At 37.9% G+C, this 20,593-nt stretch overlaps 1 protein-coding gene across 1 annotated transcript in view; it reads right to left on the bottom strand.

The window, feature by feature from the left end:
* Positions 1-2,063, bottom strand: part of HMCN1 (hemicentin 1) — a gene marked incomplete at its 5' end in the record, with an annotated part of 289,007 nt that extends 286,944 nt beyond the window's left edge. Inside the window, one exon of the mRNA XM_081113289.1 lies at positions 1,958-2,063. Coding sequence (XP_080969415.1) covers positions 1,958-2,063 — 106 coding nt within the window. The remainder of the gene's footprint in view (positions 1-1,957) is intronic.
* Positions 2,064-20,593: the final 18,530 nt, after the last annotated feature.

The raw sequence follows: 20,593 nt of genomic DNA, 5'->3' as shown, positions 1-20,593 counted from the left end.
ACAGAAAATCAGATAAATAACTATCTTTACTTTTACTGTTTTCAATTTAATCTACAGCATACACTTCCAGATTTCTCTATCTCCATTCAATTATAATGTTGCTGTCCAGCACCATTTTTAAACGATCTGCATCTAATCCACAAAAACAGAACTGTTTCCTGACTTTGAGCTGGGCTGACGCCAAATATATTTCAGGACTCATTTAATTGAGTGCATTCCTACTCACATTAAACAGGTAATTTTCAAGACCACTTACAGGCCCTTAATGATTGTTTTGACATGAAGTGATGAATTTGGTGTGTTTTATAAAATCCAGGTCAATGATGAATTCATGCATAGCCTGTTGGCTAATAGTGATTAAATAGCATTCTGCTCCACCATCCAAAGAGATTATTCATTTAACAATGAGTTGTGTGATAACCTGAAACAGATGCAATTTAACAAGGCTGCAGATGATAGATGTACAATGAGTGCAAGTCATTCCGCTTGGACTGCTGAACAGGATACAGAAAGAGCATGAACACAGATTCAGCAATGTTACACAGTTGTTTAGAGCAGGAAGCAAAGGAGAATGCCTTCGTAACTGACACAGGACTTTGAGGTACACGGAGTAGGATGTTATTGCTTAGACTGGCCTTTGGCCAGGGCTGAAGCCAGCACTCTTTCAAAAAATAGCCGTGGGATTGTTAATGGCCAACGAAGCTCAGACTCTCGGTTTTGCCTGTACTTTTATATACAAAATAGTATTTTAACATCAACATATATCTATGCACTGATGAGGTATCCTCAGAGAGATAAGAAAACAGAAGAATATTTTAAGTCATGCTATTTAATAACATTGAATGAACAGCCTTTCCAATGTGTTCAAGGTACCCTGAGAGCACACAAGAAGAAAACTGATGCTATGTACAAGCACATTTTAAAATTTAAATAATGATAGTCTTATATAAACATATGTTTTAAATTTTAAGAAAACATTAGAATTCATTGCAAAGTTGTCACTGTTCTCTTAGGCAATTCTTTAACAGTCTTCCAAATGAATCTTTTTTTTTTAATATATTTTATTGATTTTTTACAGAGAGGAAGGGAGAGAGATAGAGAGTTAGAAACATCGATGAGAGAGAAACATCGATCAGCTGCCTCCTGCACATCTCCTACTGGGGATATGCCCGCAACCCAGGTACATGCCCTTGACCGGAATCGAACCTGGGACCTTTCAGTCCGCAGGCCGACGCTCTATCCACTGAGCCAAACCGGTTTCGGCCCAAATGAATCTTGACATCAGTGAGGGATGAAGAAAAGAAGAATTATGAAAGGAGAGTTAAAATGTTGTTGAAGAAGAAAAATTATGTTTGCAAATCCTTAGAAAAGTATCATTAATACTGTGGACATTTCCGCATGTGAGGCGACTAGACTTAACTTCAGCCCTGATTGTTTCCACAGCTAAACAAATGTATGCAGTCCTCTGATCATGCTTACAGGGAAAATACTAGTCAGTGGTTCAAAACAATATTTATGAAGTAAATACTTTAAAAATATGGGAATCAGAGACACTTAAAAATATAATAGATGCTATTATGTGTCTGTATATATGTGATAATATATGGATGGTTTCCCCTAAATACTTGCACTCATTCATTCAACGAACAGGCAATATATTGTTAAGGTTAGTTCAAGTTGGCAGGAGAAGCTCAAGCAAGCAAATGCATTGAAACCGAGTCAGACATATCTAGGTGTGTCTTACCAATTAAAGGGCTGGCTGCACAGACTTCTGACCACTGCAGTAGCACAAGGCCCTGCTCTCTAAGGGCCCTCGCCCTGGGGTTTAATGCTTTGCAGTCGCTGTCTTGAAATAATTTTATCTTTGTATCTGTGTTTTATAAGTGAAGGCCCATGGGACGGTGGAACATGCACTCTGAGCTTGGAGATTTGGCTCCTGTGTGGTCCTGCCTCTCACCAGCTTCTGGGGACAGGTTCTCAGCCACCTGTTCTCCTACCCCAGATAACCCCAGTCCTACCCAGCAGCCCCATGTCTGCTTCTGCCGGCTGTCACCATCCACCATCCGCCCTGGCAGAGACCTGGATGTGAGGGTGGAGTTGCTGAGATGAGGAAGCCAGAGCACCGACCAAGGCCAGAGGCCAAGTCTCAGCCCTCAGCCAGGCCAAGTCTTTCCGCAACTCCTAATCCAGATACCATGCACGCCCGGCACTGAGGTTTAAAGATCCCCAGGGGGTTCGCCTATCTGCCAAGGGTTAAGGCAGCAGGGCCATGGGAAGAGGAAATGTCTGGCTCAGCTTCCCCAGCTTCCCCTCCAGGTAGAGCACAGTGCTTTGGTCCCGTGCCCGGCGGTAGCCCTGCAGCCCACCTGGCCAGAGGCCGAGCTCAGCTGCATCCCAGAGCAAAGACCTCAGAGGCCACCGTGGGCCACCATGGGCCCGCACTTGGTCCACAGGCATCCGGGTGCCCACGGTGCTCCCTCGCAGGCACCATGCAATGCTCAGGGGATCTTGTCCTCCTTGCAACACTGTGGCTTAAAACCATCAGCCTGGATTTTGCCACCCATCTTTACTTTGTGCAAAGCCAGTATTAAACGCAAATATCAGAGCATTTAACTCAAAGAGATTCACCCTTACACAATTCATACTTCATGTGTGATGCTAGACGGTGCTCCAGCTGTCCCGAAGAGACCCACAAACCAGGGTTACGAAGGCTAAAAAAGGAACCACTCACTTACAACCCCAGCAACAAAGTAAATGCCCCAGGTTTAACATGACATTGAGCTACGTAGCACTGTTTATTGAAAAGCATAAGAGATTTTTTTAAATGAAAAAAACAACATGGTCATATAAAGAACGCTAAATATTAAAATAGATGTATTCTGGCAAGTTAATTTACAGATATATTACAAACCTCAAAAAGAATTATTTCTTGCTTGTGTATGTTTTAAAATACTTAGCAACAATATACTTAAATTTATTTTTAACAGGACACGGGCAATTTATATCAATGAAAACTGACAAGACAGAAAAGGACATTACAAACACCAATAATTAAGAGGATAGAATTTGTGGCATACAAATAAGTATGTAATAAATAGAAAAGAATGAACAAACTATAGACACACTGTATCTGAAGACAAGGAATATAAAATAGGATTATTTAATTTAAAATATTTAACTTCAATTCATATTTTACAGTATTGAATCAAAGAAGCTCCAAAAAGATTAAGTGGTTCGATATAATCATTACAATTCTTTAACTAAATCCAAATTAGAATATAGGACACATATATAGAAGAATAACACCCTCCTTTTTAATGTAATAGAAAAAGCAAAAGGAAAAATACTGACAGGTACAAACATATACCATCAAATGAAAATATAAAAATCAAATTAAAATAAAGCCAGACTTGGCAATATTTGCCATCAATTAAAACAGATGAAAATCTTTACTATCCAAAGAGATCATTCCATTTATTTTAAAAAAAATAAATTACCAATCACTAGATGAAAGGAAAATTCATTTAAGGATGGCAAAGAAAAGAGACCAGAAGCGAATGTTCATCTCTAGTTAGAAGGAAAGAGATGCAGACTGCAGCAAATTTGAAGTACCTGACAAGACAGAACACAATTTCTTAAAGATTATCACTCAAACCAGAATTATAATAAACCTGGAATGTTTAGACTGTTGGTAAGGTGATAAGTGGTTGCCACTTTTGTGAATTTACCATAGTTATGTGTATTACAGGTGTGAGTCCTAAAATTGTATTGTGATAAAGTCATTTCCTTCTTGGTTATAATTCACTAAAAATAAAGACATTGCTATTACTAGTATACCAATAATGTCAAAATAGAGATATGATTAAAAACATATGATTCTCTGAATAATATTAGACAACAAACTATTGTTCAATGTACAAACACAAGCAAAAGTTTATCATATTGAAAAGGCAAGACAGAACTGTATATACACTGTGTTGTAACTGTCTATAAAGACAGATAATGCATAAGAACAAATTCTAAAAAGTCACACCAGGTTAAAAATTAATATTTAGAATAGGTAGAGTAGGCAGAGTACTTTTTTCTTCAATTTTTTTAAATTATTGTACTTATACCTTAAGAAGAGAGGAATTTCACTTAGTCACATACAAGCTTGAGGTTTGCTCATGAATTTTGGCTGCGTGCGGTTCTTAATTGGTTGTTTTCAATGGCCACTAGGAAAAGGCACAAAAGTACGTATTTCTGAGCATAGGCAAGATAACCAGGGAATCATTGATTTGAGGCATCATCTGTTAATGCTGTGAGGTGAAATATTTTAGGTATTTAGGAGGTGATCAAAACAGTCATTATCTGGATATGGTATTCATTTCCAATCCTCTCACTTCAAGCTTTCATCTTTCTTTTAAGTGCACAGCCCTGGCAATGTCATCTTCCTACAGTTAGTCTTTATTGAACACACAAAGAATTCCTTTTGACTGAATGAAAGAAAACACTCTTCAGACTCGTAACACTGAAGGTCAACCACAGTCAAGCATGTGGGTTCCCTTCTGCTGGTTATGGATGTTTATTTTCTCTACATACTCTTGCAACGATGTGTGTCTGTTCACACACACACGTGTATCTGCCTTGCTTTTTTCCCTCCAGAGAAGAAATACTGGAAGCATGAAATACCCAGTATGACTGTAAGTATTGAACACAGACTGGAATCATCATTTAAATGAACATTCATTTTGAATGTAAACACATCTCCTAAAATGAAGATGTTCAGAGGAATCACCTTGTTGGTGACTAAAAGTGTCCCAGATTTGGAAGTTACCAAAGCCTCCTCAAGGCCAATGAAGTTAATTACAGTGGGGCCTCAACTAACGAGTTTTTTGAGATAACAGCTGTCTCTCCGCCGATTTTTTGCATTGAGTTGAGAGAGTAATTTGAGTTAATGAGCTCCTTAATGAGCTCGGTCTCGGAATGAATTAAACTCATAAGTCAAGGCCCCACTGTATTTTGTTCCAGGGTCAATCTTTTCCAGGGCATTTTTAACCCGACACCTCAGGTCCGGACCTGGTGATGGAAAGCATCCACGTGGCAGTGGTCCCACCCCCTCTCTCCCAAGTCACCAAAGCACAGCTGCCCTTGCAAGGAAAGGCCTGTGTGTCCTCACAGATACCAAGAGGTTGTGGCGCACATCCAACACTTTCCCCAAACTAGAGGCAAGCAGCGAGAGGCATTCTGCCTTTCTCGGGTATCACAGTCGTTGGTCCTTTAATCTCCACCGGGTTTCAGCACCCCTGGCCCCCAGTTCCCAGGCTTCTCTGCTTCACTCTGAAGAACATTCCAGTTCCCTGATTAGATCAAGCCTTCCCCGAAAACCTGAACTCCCAAAGGCAGCGGTTGTTTCTCTGTTGTACAATCTGTACTCGAACCAAAACGCCATAATTAACATGTGTTGTACAGGCACCCCTGAGTCACAATTAGCAGAGACACCGAAAGGGCAGTATTTCCAAGTGCAGTTCCCAACCAAACTGACTAATGGTTCTGGGGTTAGCGAGGCTCGGGACCCCACCAGCAAAGATGCAGAGCAGAGAGGAAGTGGCATTGGCGGTGGCGGTGTTCACTCACATGGCCCACATCGACTAAATGTTGGACCTAAGAGGCAAGTCCACTGCCCTGGTTGAGAGTTCGGGCAGGGTAATCAAAACTCCGTGGATTAGAATCAAGGTGTGGTCACGGACTGGTGTTTTGCTTTTCATTTTTGTCCAGTTCCTTAACCTCAATGATTCAGTTTCCGCATCTACGACATGGGGATAATAATCATACCTACACCACAGAGTTGCCCTGAAAGTGTAACGAGGACACAGCATGCTGCTACTGCCAGCAACTTTCATGGCAATGTCAAGGGCATTAAACAAGGGCAGTGTCAAGGGAAAATATGTATCAATTATGATACAAGGAGTAACTTCCCTCTGAGAGCTTAGAAAAAAAGATAATGCTTTTCTTGTGCCTATCACTTAAGATAATTTGATGAAATTCAATTCCCATCCCTAAAAGGCACTAGAAAATAAGGTACATTCTTACTAAGCCATGCCGTCTAAAAAATATATTCATATTTTTACCTTGTATAAGATGGAAAAGTCAGTTTGTGTTTATGTGAATTTTTAACTTTAGATAACCAAAACTCTACCTACTTGCTGTTGGAAAGAATCCTATATAATAAAAGGCCAATATGCAAATTGTCCCCTCGACAGGGAGTTCGGCCAGGGGGTGGGGCCGACTGGCCAACTGCCCGAGGCCCCTCCCCCCCCAGCCGGCCCTGCCCAGTCAGCCCCAATCAGGGCAGGCCAGCCAGACCCCACCCATGCACGAAATCATGCACCAGGCCTCTAGTAGAACCTAATTTCCCATACTTGTCCTTAAATTAGATCTCAGAATTCAAAGTTAGATGATAACACACTTCATAAATATGCTTAATCTTTAATTCCCACTTTTTTGATACTTAAAAATATTAATACCCAAACAAGATTGAGATAAAAAGAGCACTTACCAAAAAGAGAAAGTAGTTATCTGATTTAGGATTGCTAATTAACATTTATTAAGAAATTAAAAGTGTGGTGTCTGGAGAAGTCAGAAAACATTAGTATGGCTGTCTAAAACATATTTAAGAAAAGAATAATATAAATAATATATAAAATAATATAAAGAAAGTAATGTAAATTTCTTAAAAACAATTATGGCATCTAGTCCTAAAAAATTAGAGAACTTCTGAAGTCATTCACACATTATCTCTAATTTTGCCTATTAATTTCATTATGATAATTAAATCAATAAAGTCAAAGAGACAGATGAATTAACTGAAGAAAATTCAAAGCAAATTAAATTGAATTGAAGACTCTTATACAGTTATTAATGACGCATACATTCTGCCAAAGAACAGACTGACAAAAACTTAAGATCTCTTTTGGCAAACACTCTTCTAACACTTTTTAATTCAGTGGGTAATTATTACATCCTTATTAGGTAATCATGCGCCATGCTTGAAGTTGGCCATTGAAAACCTAATGAGATAGTTCACATTGTAGCATACTTACTATGTGAACTTACATGACTCCTTTTTAATTCTGTAAGTCTACTGTAAGAAAGCTGGAGATGTTTGGCACAGATTGTAAGGAAGAATGTTTAGAAGGCATTTATCTGAAGAAGGGATTGAACAGACTAGAATAGAATAGATTCCTAAGTGCCTTCCTTATGTCTGACAGCATGATGTTTGGCACAGGGAATCTGTGAAGGAGACAGACATGATCCCTTTCCTCATGGAATTCACAGCCTTGAAGAGAAAATGGAGAATAAAATAAGTAATCAAGCAAAGAGAGAGAGAAAAAAAAAACACAACAGGTTAGAAAGGGTGCTATGATGGAAATAAGCAGGCTATTGAGACAGATAATGGGGAAGGGGCTGCTTAATATTATAGTCTCAAGGGAAGACCTCTCATCCTTTCCTTTGTGTCAAATGAATGTCCACAATCTTTGTCCATTTTTATATGGGGCTACTGGATTTTTCTGTCAATGTATTGAAGTTCTTTATATGTTTGGTAATTAAGTTTTGTCTGTGATATGACTTGAAAAAAGTTTTCTCTGGTTTGATGTTCCTTATAGCTATTTTGGCCATGCAGAAATAGTAAAACTTACTTTTTTCTTATGGTTCCTGTTTTATTTATGGTAGTTGGAAAAGCTTTCTTCATGCAGAAGTTATATAGAATTGCCCCATGATGTCTCCTCATAGTTTTATAGTTTATGTTTTACATTTACATCTACGATCCATTTGAAGTTTCTGCTGGTGTAAACTATGAGGTATGGATCCTTTTTATTTTTTTCCAAATGGCTACCCTGTCAGCTCATCATTATTTATTGAAAATCCATCTTTTCCATTGATATTACTTGCCACTGGAGTTCATGTATATATTCTGTAGTATTTTCAATTAATCTTTCCCTTCATGCCCTACAAGCAAATTATCTTAATATCTGAGGCGTAATATGCTTTATTTAATCTCTGGTGGGGCTAATTCCACATTATTAGTCCCTCCTAGAGAAATTTTCCTGGCTTTTGTGCTGATATATTTTCCCTTATCAATTTCAGATTAGCCTACTTAGGTCCAAAAATATCTGTAGGTATTTTTGTAAATGTCACATAAATTGACAGAATGAGTTCGGAGAAGTTAACAAGATGCTAAGGTTTTCCATGGTGTATAATTGCAATTATTGAAGTATTATTTGGGAACATTAGAAGCCTTCTAAATTGGGGTCTTTCTTTCACTATGTCTTATAAATCACTGTAACTCTCTATATAGAAGAACTATTGATTTTTTATATTAATTTTTTCTTTCATAGCTCTTTGGAATATTTTTACTCTGTAAGACTATTCAGCTGATCCTTTTGGTTTCTTAATTATACAATCAGATCAACTGTAAATGTTTTTCTATTTTTATATCTCTAATTTTTTTTCTGGTCTAATCAAATTGGTTTAGTACTCCAGAACAATGTTAAGTAATAAAGGTGATAATGAACTTTATTATCTGTTTCTGAAAATAGCAAGAATATTCTAGTGTTTCCCCATTGAATATGACACTGGACTTGGGATTGAAATAGATATATTTTATCAGGTTAAAACAATATCTATCTACTAGAGGCCCAGCGCGCGATTCGCACAGGAGCCCCGCTTCCTCACGCAGTCATCCTGGCGAGCCTCGCTGCCCACGCAGCCTCCTGCTGACTGGTCGTTACAGCGTGGCGGCCTGATGACCATTAGCATATTAGCTCTTTATTATATAGGATTCCCAATAGTATTAGAGGTTGTTCTTTTTGTTAATTAAAGTGTGAACATTAACTTGTGTTGCCTTTTCACATGTATGAACTAAATCATGTGCTTTCCTCTTTAAATGTAATGTTGATAGATTTCTTTTCATTGAACCATTATGTCCCCCAAATAAATCCCCTTAATCAGGATGTTTTATTCTTTTAATGTGTATTAGATTCTGTCTGTCAACATTTTATTTTGGATTTTTGAATACTTATTTGCATGGACATGAATAATCTAATGTTTTCTTTTAAGTTCAATCTTTATTAAATTTTGATGTCAATATCATGCTCACATAATTTTAAAAATTGTTAAATTTCCATTTCCTGTTCTCTGGAACAGTTTAAATACCATTGACGTTATCAGGTTTTTAAAGTTTTGGTAGAATTCCCTTATGATATCATCAGGGCCTAGATTTTTCTGCAAAACTCCCTCACCCTGTTAATTTGTTAATTTGTCTGTTTGTATGTTCTATATATTTTGAAGTCTTTTCATAAATTACCCCTCTCTAGAAATTTAACCAGTTTTTCAAAGTACTCACCAAGGGTTTAGAAAACAAAATTTCTTATAACTTAAATTTCCAGATATTTTTCTTATTATTGCACTACCTTTTTAAAAAATTTCATTAGCTAATATTTTATTTTTTCCAAAGAAGTACTTTTATTTACCTTTTACATAATTAATTCATTTCTGCTTTTATGACTCTTAATCATCTCATTTTGCTTTGGATAGATTGGTTTTACTGTTTTCTTCTAACTTCCTAATTTACTACTCAAAATAGTAAATTTATATTTTTTCTTCTGGGAGTTGTTTTATGCATATACCGTAGATTCTGATATGCTGTGTTTTTATTACATTTATTTTCTAGACTTTAACAATTTTAGTTTTGATTTCCTCTTTGACATGATTTTGAGAAAAAAAATTAATTTTGATGAATTATTTTAAAATTTCTTCTCTTATAACTAATTTTTCGTTTTATTGTGTTCAGATTAGTGCACTTTTCCTTGTGATACTGTAAATGTTTGGTTTCTGCTAATAATCCATGATCACTTGGATCAATTGAGAAAATGTACCCGCTGTTTTCAGGAAACATCGTGTTACATATATATTAGATCCATCTTACTAATAATGATGACGACATCTTACAGATTTATATATTTTTGTCCACTTGATTTGTCAGGAATTATGGAAGAAAATTAAGGTCTGTTACTCTAAATTGCTCCTATTTTTTTGTTTTGTTAATTTATGGGACTTCACTTAATTTCTATCTTTAAATATTTGTTTTGTCACATGATTTCCACTTCCTCTTATTATTGTCTCCAGTAATGTGCATGCTTGATTTCCTTTGTCTTCTGTAGCTACTATTCTCTCTCTAATCAAGCATGTCAAACTCGCGGCCTTCAGTCCGCATGTGGCCCACAACGAATATTTTTGCATCCCAGCCAATCTAACGGTATGTAAGAAACATTTTAATTAAGAATTTCATAACTTAATTTTTTCAATATCCTGTTATACATAATTATTAATAACGAACTACAATGTTCGCTAATGACTGATTACTATAATCGTGTTGCATTCATTTCCCTTACACGTCTTTTCCGTAGGCGCACCATTTCTCTCCACTAAAACTAGCAGCGAATATTTTAGCAGCTGATTGTTGTGTCCTTAGTCTTGTACTGACTTGTTTGGTGTGTGCAACAGGAAATATTTCACTTTCGGAGAACAAGAAAAATAGGCTTATTTGTGTTACGCTTTATTGATTTATGCAGTTATTCTGCGATTACTCATTTATTTCAGCCCTTTGTATTGAGCATGTCTCTATCCAAATAAACCTACGTTTCTATGAAAATTGAAGCTTTTTTTTTTTGGCGACCCACATAAACTTAAACCTTGTTTATTTGGCCCATGTTAGCCTTTGAGTTTGACATGCTTGTTCTAATCCTTTTGAACTCTTAAAATTTGTTTCATTTTGCTCTTTCCTCACAGCCATCCCTGTAGATCTTTGCTATATTTTCAGCAGTGTTTAATCTTGTGTATTTTCCTGTCAACTTTACTTTTATTTCCTGTCAATTTTATTTTATTTTTCTCTTCTATTTCTTTCTGGAGCCTCTCTGCTGTTTACCTACCAAATCTTTTCTGAATTCCTGTCCTTTATAGAGACATTTATTTCTTTAATGTTTTGTTTTTGCTTTATTTTTAAATCAATGGTACACTCTGTTCAACCACCATTTTTATCTCTTTTGTAGTCACATGGTTTTCTTCTTTCTCATAAACTCTCTTTGCCTAGCTTTTGGTTTTCCCTTTCATTTACTCATTTTTTCCTTGCGATTCTTTTTTTAAAGATCTTGGTTTGTTCCTTTTTTCTATCACAGTTTTGAAACTGGTACTTTTTTTTTTTTCTTTACCAGCAGCTGTTTGTTGGCGGTTCATGTGGGGAAGCACCCAGGGACATGTCCCAGGATAATAGCACTTTTTCTCATGATAAATGACTTTGTTTGTATGTTATTTCTTCAGCCAATGGACACAGTTTTCTTAGCTCACTTTTTTCTCCTCCACTGCAACAGAGACTGGCCATTTGCTGAAAGTATGGTTTGTGTTCTTTTGTGTGTTTGTTTCTGTTTTGTTCCTTTAATGTTTGGGAAAGAATGAAGACCACAGGTTCAGCAAAGATAGCCCCAAGCTTAACATAATATAATCATATAAAATAGTTTGATGAGATTATTTCTTAATGCATTATGTTGAAGCCAGGATTTTCTTATCAATTATAAAAATTAAAGCCTATATTTTTGGTTTATACTAATAAAGAAGAAATTTGGCTTTTTTATAGTTTAAATCTTTTTTTAAAGATTTTTAATTTGATTTTTTTTTTGAGAGAGAGAGTAAGGGAGAGGGAGATAGAGAAACATCGATAGGCGAGCAGAACCTTAATTGGCTGCCCCCTGCACACCCACAACCCTGGCATGTGCCCTGACCAGAGAATGGAATCAGCAACCTTTTAGTGCAGGGGACAATGTCCAACCAACTGAGGCACACTGGCCAGAGCTAAATCTCTTTCTACAATTACAGTTTACATTCAATATTACCGCAGCATCATTTACAACAGCCAAGACAGGGAAGCAACCTCAGTGCCCATCGACAGATGACTGGATAAAAAAGTTAGGGTACATATGTACAATGGAATATTATTCAGTCATAAAAAATAGTGAAATCTTACCATTTGTAATAGCATGGATGGACCTACAGGGTATTATGTAAAGGGAAATAAGTCAGACAAATACCATATGGTTTCACTTACATTTGGTATCTAAAGAGCAAAATAAATGAACAAACAAAACAGAAACAGACTCATAGACACAGACTGCCGGCTACCAGAAGGGAGGGAGGTTGGGAAGGGATTAAGAACTACAAATTGGTAGTTACAGAACAGTCATGGGATTGTAAAGTACAGCATGGGGAATATAGTCAATAATACTGTCATAACTATGTGCAGTGCCAGGTGGGCACGGGAGGTATCAGGAGAGCCACTTGGTAAAGTGTATGATTGTCTAACCACTATGCCGTACCCCAGGGCTGTGTTTGGTGCGGTCAGCCCGTTTTTTTCACTAAGAACCGCGCTGGGTCTGTGAACGTCTGCCCTCTCCTGGTGCAACCGCTCTGTTCTCTTATAAAAATGGAGTTCAGGCGCTGCACCTCAGCGTGCCTCTCCATCTTCCAAACTAATGAGTCCTCTTAGTGCAGAGGCTGCTTCCTGCCCCCACTCCTGTCCATGTCCACATCCTGCCGCACACGCTCCACAGCTGTGGGCAGAAATTCCTTTTGGGAGGTAACCTGGGGTTTTAGCCGTCTCTCACTCTCACCAAAAATGGTTGTTTACATTTTTGTTTCTCATGACCTCGTTTTGGATAATTTCTAGGGAGAAGATGGGATGATGTGACTTGCAACGACCACGTTCGAATCAAGGTCGTATCCTAAATTCTTTAATTTTTGAGTCTTAACATTTGAACATTCTCAAAATCCACATGTTTTATATGCTTAGGAATCGAGCTGGAAGTACTAGGAAGTAATAATAGCCATCTGCTTTTCGTCTGGCACTGCGCATCGATTTTATTGTGCGCTCCTCAAAACAGCCCTGTGAGTGAGGGACTCTTATCTCATTTGACAAATGAAGAGCAGAGCCCAGATAGTCAACCTGGAGCTATCTGACTCGACAGCCCACATTCTTTACTCCAAACCACACTCAAATCAGTTCCCATTCACCAAAAGTCATTTCCCAATGTTTAATTGTTGCAGAAACAAAGGAATTCCTGATTGATTAGATTCTGGCACCGCTGCTTTGTTTTGGAATCTAAATTTCTTCAGTCTCCTCCAAATACTTTTTTAAACCACTGGTTACATATAGTAGAAAACATTTTAGAACAGAAATGGTTGCATGATATTGAACTAGGACTGGACTTCCTACACTGTAAAACCACAAAGCCCAACGTAACACAACCAATATGTTGTTTGGTTTTGTCCCCTAAGCAACTGACCAAACACTAGGATAAATGTGCCTGCCAATGGATTTGACAAAGATTAAGAATGTTGACACACCCCCTACCTAAAATATAAATGCCGAGTAAATATAGCATACATAACAAACAGGCAAAAATTCAAGTGACAGTCCATTGAAGAGTAAGATGAGAAATGGTTCATTTGGGGCAGAATCGATGTAATAATTTCGTGATTATTTTAAACTGGCTCTATGTATCAAAACTCCAGACATCCAATGTCTCAAACACAGTTACAGATAGAAATCGGCAATGGCTACCACACTTTTCTTGCCATTCAAAACAAAGTAAGCACTGCACAAATCTTGCCTATTTTAAAATAAAGTTTTATGTACAAATTTTCATGGATATCCTCTAACAATGGCACGGAAGAAAGACACAATAGAAGAATACTGCTTTTCAAGGCAAGACCTATGTTTTTATACTGGCTTTATATTATTAGTGAAAGGTTACTTAACTCTCTAAGCTTCAGTGCCTTTGTGTAGAGACTTGGAAATACCTCTCCTAAGTGGTTCTGTGTGGCTAATACTTGCGTGAACAGCTGGCTTCTAAGACACAGTAGATGCTCAGTAAGTATCTACTGAATCTGAGTAACATTAGGAACAATTTCCTGTTTCTCCTTTCTGCTGCATTAAGATATAATAAAACGGTAATAAAAGCCTTTTCACACCTTTTCTCAAGGAAACATTAGCCTGTAGGTATATTAATACTCCATTTATTTCTTTCTCCATCTTTGGCCACATATAGAAGTAAGAATTACCTTTAGAATAGACTCAAAGTTTCCTTTACCACGTTAGGTGTTAGGTTTTTGTTTGTTTGTTTGTTTTAAGAAAATAGGTCAATTGCTCTGATGGAATAAAAAGTTTAAAGGCTGGCCAGTGTGGCTCAGTAGTTCGATTCCGGGTCAGGGCACATGCCCGGGTTGCGGGCTTGATCCCCAGTGTGGGGTGTTCAGGAGGCAGCCGATCATTGATTTTCTCTCATCATTGATGTTTCTATCTCTCCCTTTCCCTTCCTCTCTGAAATCAATAACAATATAAAATAAAAAAAGTTTGAGAAATATAGGCTGCGGAATAAAACAAATATGAATGCCAGGTGTGCCTTTGCAGCTTACTAGCTATAACAAGTTATTTAATAAACCTCCCCAGAGTTGCTGAGAGAGTAAGCCAGCTGAAGTGTAAAGCCCAGCACGCAGGACACATGAATTAATGATGATATTCTCATCATCACAGCCTCAGGGTGAGGACAGAACATTTTACATCTAATCCCATTTCTACCAAAGATCTGCTGTCCTTTTCCCCCTAAAATATTGCTGGTGGTGATCCAAACAGACAAACAAAAACCTACTTGCCCTTAGTTCCAAAGTGTTCAGATACGTTTGAAAGGGAAAAAAAAATAAAAATAGTAGCCTAGTAGTAAAGTAATAGGAACATAATAACACTCTTGGCTGCACTACGAACCTTGGTAATTTAATTACTTCTTTCTAGAAGTCTGGATTGTTTTAATTAAATTGAAAATGCTGTTTCTTGTTTCAGTTTTAGTTCTTCATTTAGGAAGAAAAAGAAATCAGGAAAGACACGCAGGTCCTTCGGGGGGGCTTATTTTTCCAGAACAGGATATTTTCCTTCGGTTCTATCTTCTGGCTTTCGGTCACAGGAACTACTCAATGGGCCTGACTCGGATTCCGCCGAAACCACAAAACCAGGAGATGGCGCCTGGGAAGCTCATGACTAACTTCAATCAAAAATAAGCTCGTTGGCCAGAAATCTGTAGTAAATTGAGGCAACATCAAACTTGTGGTCAATTAAGGCAAAAGAACAACAACAATAAAATACCCATGAATGTGCAGAGCTATGAAATTAGCATTAAACACCATTTGCATTTTTTCTTAGATTTCTAAGAGCATCTTTTAATACGGTGCCTCCTCGCACACCTGTTTCCCATGTTTGCTTTAGGGATGCTGTGGATCGAGGGGAAGAGCGAACTGCCTTTTTCCATAAAATTATTATGTCTCATAACAAGAAGACATTGTTCCCAGGAAATTACAATATCTAATCAAATATTCTCTTTCAAGGGGGAAAAGTCCTTTCATTTCCAATAGAAGATAATGAAATACACAAAGATCCATTTGTAATATTTTAAATACTGTTTTGGAGTAGCTTAATTGCTTGTGGAAATACTCATGATGTTTGTGTAGGGGGAAGATGAAATATAAAACAAAATATCCCATACAGCACAGCCTCCATTCGCAACAAAAAGAGAAGAAAGACCGGTAAAAGGAGGGAAGAAAGGAGTCAAAAGAAATACATTAAATTTTAACAGTGAGATTGCTAGAATTTTGCTGACTTTGTTTTTCTTTATCCTTGTATAGGGTTTCCAAGTTTTCAACGAGGAACATCAGTTGCTTTCGTAAGCAAACAAACCAAAAAATCCTGAATCTGAAGTACTCTGTGTCAAACAGGGTATTTCCTGTCCACTACACGGGTATTTTCTGTCAAGAAAAACATTACCCATTTTTAAAATTATGAAAACCTAAATGAGGAAGTCCACATCGTTAGCTAAAATTTTATTTATTTTGGAGGCATTAACTCCTGTTGGGCACCCAACATGCCACTGAATCTCACTGAAACTGATCCAACAACAGACTAATTTCTGACGCTATCCAAAGAGGTATCTATTTTTAAAAACCTGATCTGCTAGTTCAAAACACTTATGGGCTGCAAGAAAGCAGTCCTGGCTATCCTAATGGACTCAGTGAACTACACTGATGTGATTGTGTGAGGATGGGCTTGGAACCCTGTCGGGTCCTTCGGGTTCATAAGAGAATGCTGACCAGGCAGACCAGAGCTAGAACACCCAGCTTTGACATGGTTGGGGCTCCTGGTTGGTTACAGGAAATCAACAGGTAATAGTGTCACATCCCAGAGCAGGGCCCACTATCTCTCATCCTTCCAGAATCAACTCTGCCTGCCCAGCGACTTCCCCAAAGCCCAGCCTTCTCCTTGGCTTCCCTGAGCCCCCCAAGTTGGCCAAGAACAAGGAGACCATGTGCAGGTCCCGCTGCTAAGACTATTCCTTGGCTCAAAAGGTTAAGGCATGGTAAGACTGGCCCCTTCGCTCTCAGCAAAGCCAATAAAGCTGAGCCAGTCAGGGGGGAAATGGAGTTGTCACACACACACACACACACACACACACACACACACACACACACACACACAAAGTATAAATGTCATCAGACTCTTACACATCTGGTAAGTGAATTACATTCTAGAGAGTTCGTTGGTTTGCAAGAGTTATATGTATCAATTCTGAGGAAACAAATTGCCCAGTGTTGCCTGAAACTCAGTAGGGGTTACAGTAAACTACCCTTAAACTTGGTTATCCATTAGTTTTTATGAATACGCGACTGCGTGAGTCTCCTGAACCCTTCTACCCATAAGAAAATTCATTTCCCTTAGATCAAACATATGTCAAAACCCAATGACATGCAGCTACTATAAATTTAAAAAGAGAGAAAAATAAAGCTTGGAGCTCACTTCAGAATTCCTCACACTGTACTAGTATAGACCTTTAGTTAAATTCTGCAAATCCTTCAGATTGGTGGTCTCTACCGTGAGGCACACACATCCCAAAATATTTGTATGCAAGAAATATATGCTCATATTTATTTATCTCGGTCCCTTATAATTTTTTGGCTTTAAGTTAACATAATTTGTGAGAATAATAGTGCACGCATGTAATTTATGAGCTAATATACATACCATCACAGTTATATACTCGACATTTTTATCAATAAGGGTGTTTTATTTTAAAAGTTGGAAATTTGATAACCAGAACTGGCAAAGAAAATGTCTATATACTTAAAAGTCTATACATAAAAATCAGTGTGCTAGTATCTGCCTGAGCAGTATCTTTATACAGATCAAGGCAGCAGACGGTCAATTCCACTTACAATAAATGCAAGTACTTCGCAACCAGAAAACAGTGCTGCACAGCATTCAAATAGCATATATTCTAGCCATCCTGTTCCCCACACAGGATTCTTTGATGAGTCAAAGGCATGTGGCTAATGCCCTGCAGCTAGATTGATTTCAATCATAGTAATCCCCTAAATCCTAAAACTGCAAAGAACAATATGTATACGCTTAAATATATTTTTCAGACGATACTGCAGAACTTACTATTTGTGGCCTTCTTTGAATCAAAGAAAACAACTTTAATTTCCGAGACAGTGATTCTCTCAAAAGCTGAGGCCACTGGACAGTAAATCTTTCTCTTCTAACTGGTTCGATCCAGACCTGTTGATGATCTGTTCCACAAACTAAGTAGATCCATTATCTGGGGCTGTCTCAGCTTCATCATTTTAAGTCCCAGTTTAAAGGAACTGACTGAAGAATGCCTTGGGTTGTAAAGTGAATACAGCAAAATTCAATCCCAACCAGCACGGCCCGGCCCGATAAGCTGAATGAATCACCCTTGTGTAACAAAAACAGTGCTCCCGGTGAGGTGGTGTTAGAGGAGGCTAATCTCATTTGGGATCCGTGCCCCAAACCAACTGTGCGTCTTGGAGAATAAGAACTAAGTAACCTCAGCAATTATATCAACACCTTCCCCTGCTGACAGTTTCCAATCAAAGGCAAATAGCTACACAAACTTGCAAGCCTCCTGGCAGTAATTCCTGTTCCCCCCTGGCCCCGCTATCATGCTTCATTGCGCTCTTATTCCTTTCTGCTACTTCCTGCCCCTTCTCTGGGTGTCTATCTCTTCTCCTGTGCCTTGCTGAACTCTTGAGAGGTGGTGATAAATAGGCTACACGGCACGATGCATTGTTAGTAAAAGGGAAATAAAACAACATTTCAGAATCCTGGTTGGGGTTTATAATACTGTTTTGTTGATTAGACCATTGTGATTGCGTCAGTGCTTCAATGTAATCCCTTGATTTGTTTTATATTTCTCTTATTTTTTAAATATTTGGGGGAGTTTCTGCTAAGATTGATTCTTTCTCCGATTCTTTCCCAACAGCAAAAAAAATGAACATATTTTTTATTTTTAAAAATATATTCCTATTGATTTCAGACAGGAAGGGAGAGGGAGAGAGATAGAAGCATCAATGATGAGAGAGAATCATTGATCAGCTGCCTGTGGCAGGATTGGGGGTCGGGCCCGCAACCCAGGCATATATCCTGACCAGGAATTTGTCAGAACTCAACTTCAACTGTTTGTCTAGTAAAATTTACTGTATTATGAAAGCCAGTATATACTGGGAAGTATTTCCCCATCCCTGTTTCTAGCACTAATTTTCAATTTTATAGTACATAGATGTTTCAGAAATAACATCATCTATTTCAAAGGCAAGAGCGCCCTGGCTGGTTTTGCGGAGTGGCTAAGTGTTGGCCTGAGGACTGAGGGTCTCAGGTTTGATTCCCGGTCAGGAGCATGTGCCTGGGGTGCAGGCTTGATCTCCTGCCCCTGTCAGGGTGCATGCAGGAAGTGTACAGTTGATGTGTCTCTCTCACATTGATGTTTCTCTCTCCCTCTCTTTCCCCTCTCCCCTCCCCTCCACTCTCTCTTAAAAAAAAAAAAATCAATGGAAAAAAATATCCTCTGATGAGGATGGAAATAAAAAGGCAAGAGAATAAAACATTTAAGTCAGAAACTTATCGACAATAGAAAAGAGTAGCTTACACAATTACTGGTTCAGGCAAGAAAGCAGGACTTGAATATGAAGGTCTCTCTCTTCCATTTTCAAGTTGTCAGGTCCTATAGCTAGTTCTCTTCAGATTAGAGATTAAACTTGACTGTTCACATCTTAAACTGCTGTTTCACTTTTGGAATTCCAGTTTATCACTCATAACAAACTATGTAGCATCTTCAGCAGTGAATAGCAAAATGCCACATATGGGGAAGTGATACACAGCCAAACAGCTTACGTGAACTAGCAATATACAAAACTCGACTCTAGTTTCTCTGTCACTTTTGAGTAAACTCAATCTCCTATTCATCTACTCATCATCTCTTCGTCTTTCTTCATGGTGAGTCTAAACTTGATTTTGCAGTTACTTCTGTTTCAGTTCCTGATGTGTGTATTTTGGTAGTAAACATTCAAGATAAATTAAATGTAATATAGCAAAATTATAACTATTTACATGACAGCAAATTCATAGTTCAAATCCAAAAAATAATGTAGAAGAGTAAAAAAAAATTCCTATTAAACTCTAAATTATAGTTATGTGCATACAGAATTTAAGGTGTGTAATTCATACCGTGACGTGTAAAATTCATTATAAGATGATTGGCCTGAATTTGGGTTCTACCACAGGAGTCAACCTTCTGGAAGAGTCCATTTGTTATTCAGACTGGAATATAGCGCCACCTACTGGTATCTAGATCCACACTAAAAACCTTTTGTCGGCCAGTCTTGCTCAGTTTATTCAAAACTCACCTCAAAATAAAAATAAAAATTAAAAATAAACTGACCTAAAGGCTCCTATCGCAGTATGTCTTCCAGAGTAATTAGGATATGATTTTGCTAAAAATTTATCCAAAAATAAAATTAAATATAAATTACTCTGATATCACACTAAGTTTCTATTCTGGCTTATATCTTCACATTTAACTAGGCAGTCAAATAAAATCTCAGTAATTAAATGTAGTGTATCCTGTTCCCATAAGCCCATGTTTCAATTTTGATAAATGAACTAAACTCATACAATTAAGTATAGATCTGTTGATTCACAAACATTAATTGAGCACCTACATATTATAAGCCAAGTCCCATGTTAGGCTCTGGGAAATAGAATTGAGGCAGGCACGGCCCTAGCCAGTTTGGCTCAGTGGATAGAGCATCAGCCTGCAGACTGAAGGGTCCCAGGTTCAATTCTGGTCAAGGGCATATCCCCGGGTAGGAGGCTCGATCCCCAGTAGGGGGCATGCAAGAGGCAGCCGATCAATGATTCTCTCTCATCACTGTTGTTTCTCTCTCTCTCCCTCTCCCTTCCTCTCTGAAATCAATAAAAATATACTTTAAAAAAAGAATTGAGGCAGGTACATAAGGGCTTTACCATGTATTGAGGGACAAAAGTTAAACAAGTCCTTAATTCAGGATGTCACCATCACATCAATTGGATCCAGTGAGGGAATCGGGGAAATGCTTTCATGAGAAAAGCATGTGAAAAGTATGCCCAATGTACACTGTGTACAGA

This window comes from Myotis nattereri (genome assembly GCF_964212035.1).
Source record: "Myotis nattereri genome assembly, chromosome: 18".
Lineage (NCBI taxonomy): Eukaryota > Metazoa > Chordata > Mammalia > Chiroptera > Vespertilionidae > Myotis > Myotis nattereri.
The sequence above is the reverse complement of the archived record's forward strand: the minus strand, read 5'-3'. Positions and strand labels throughout refer to the sequence as shown.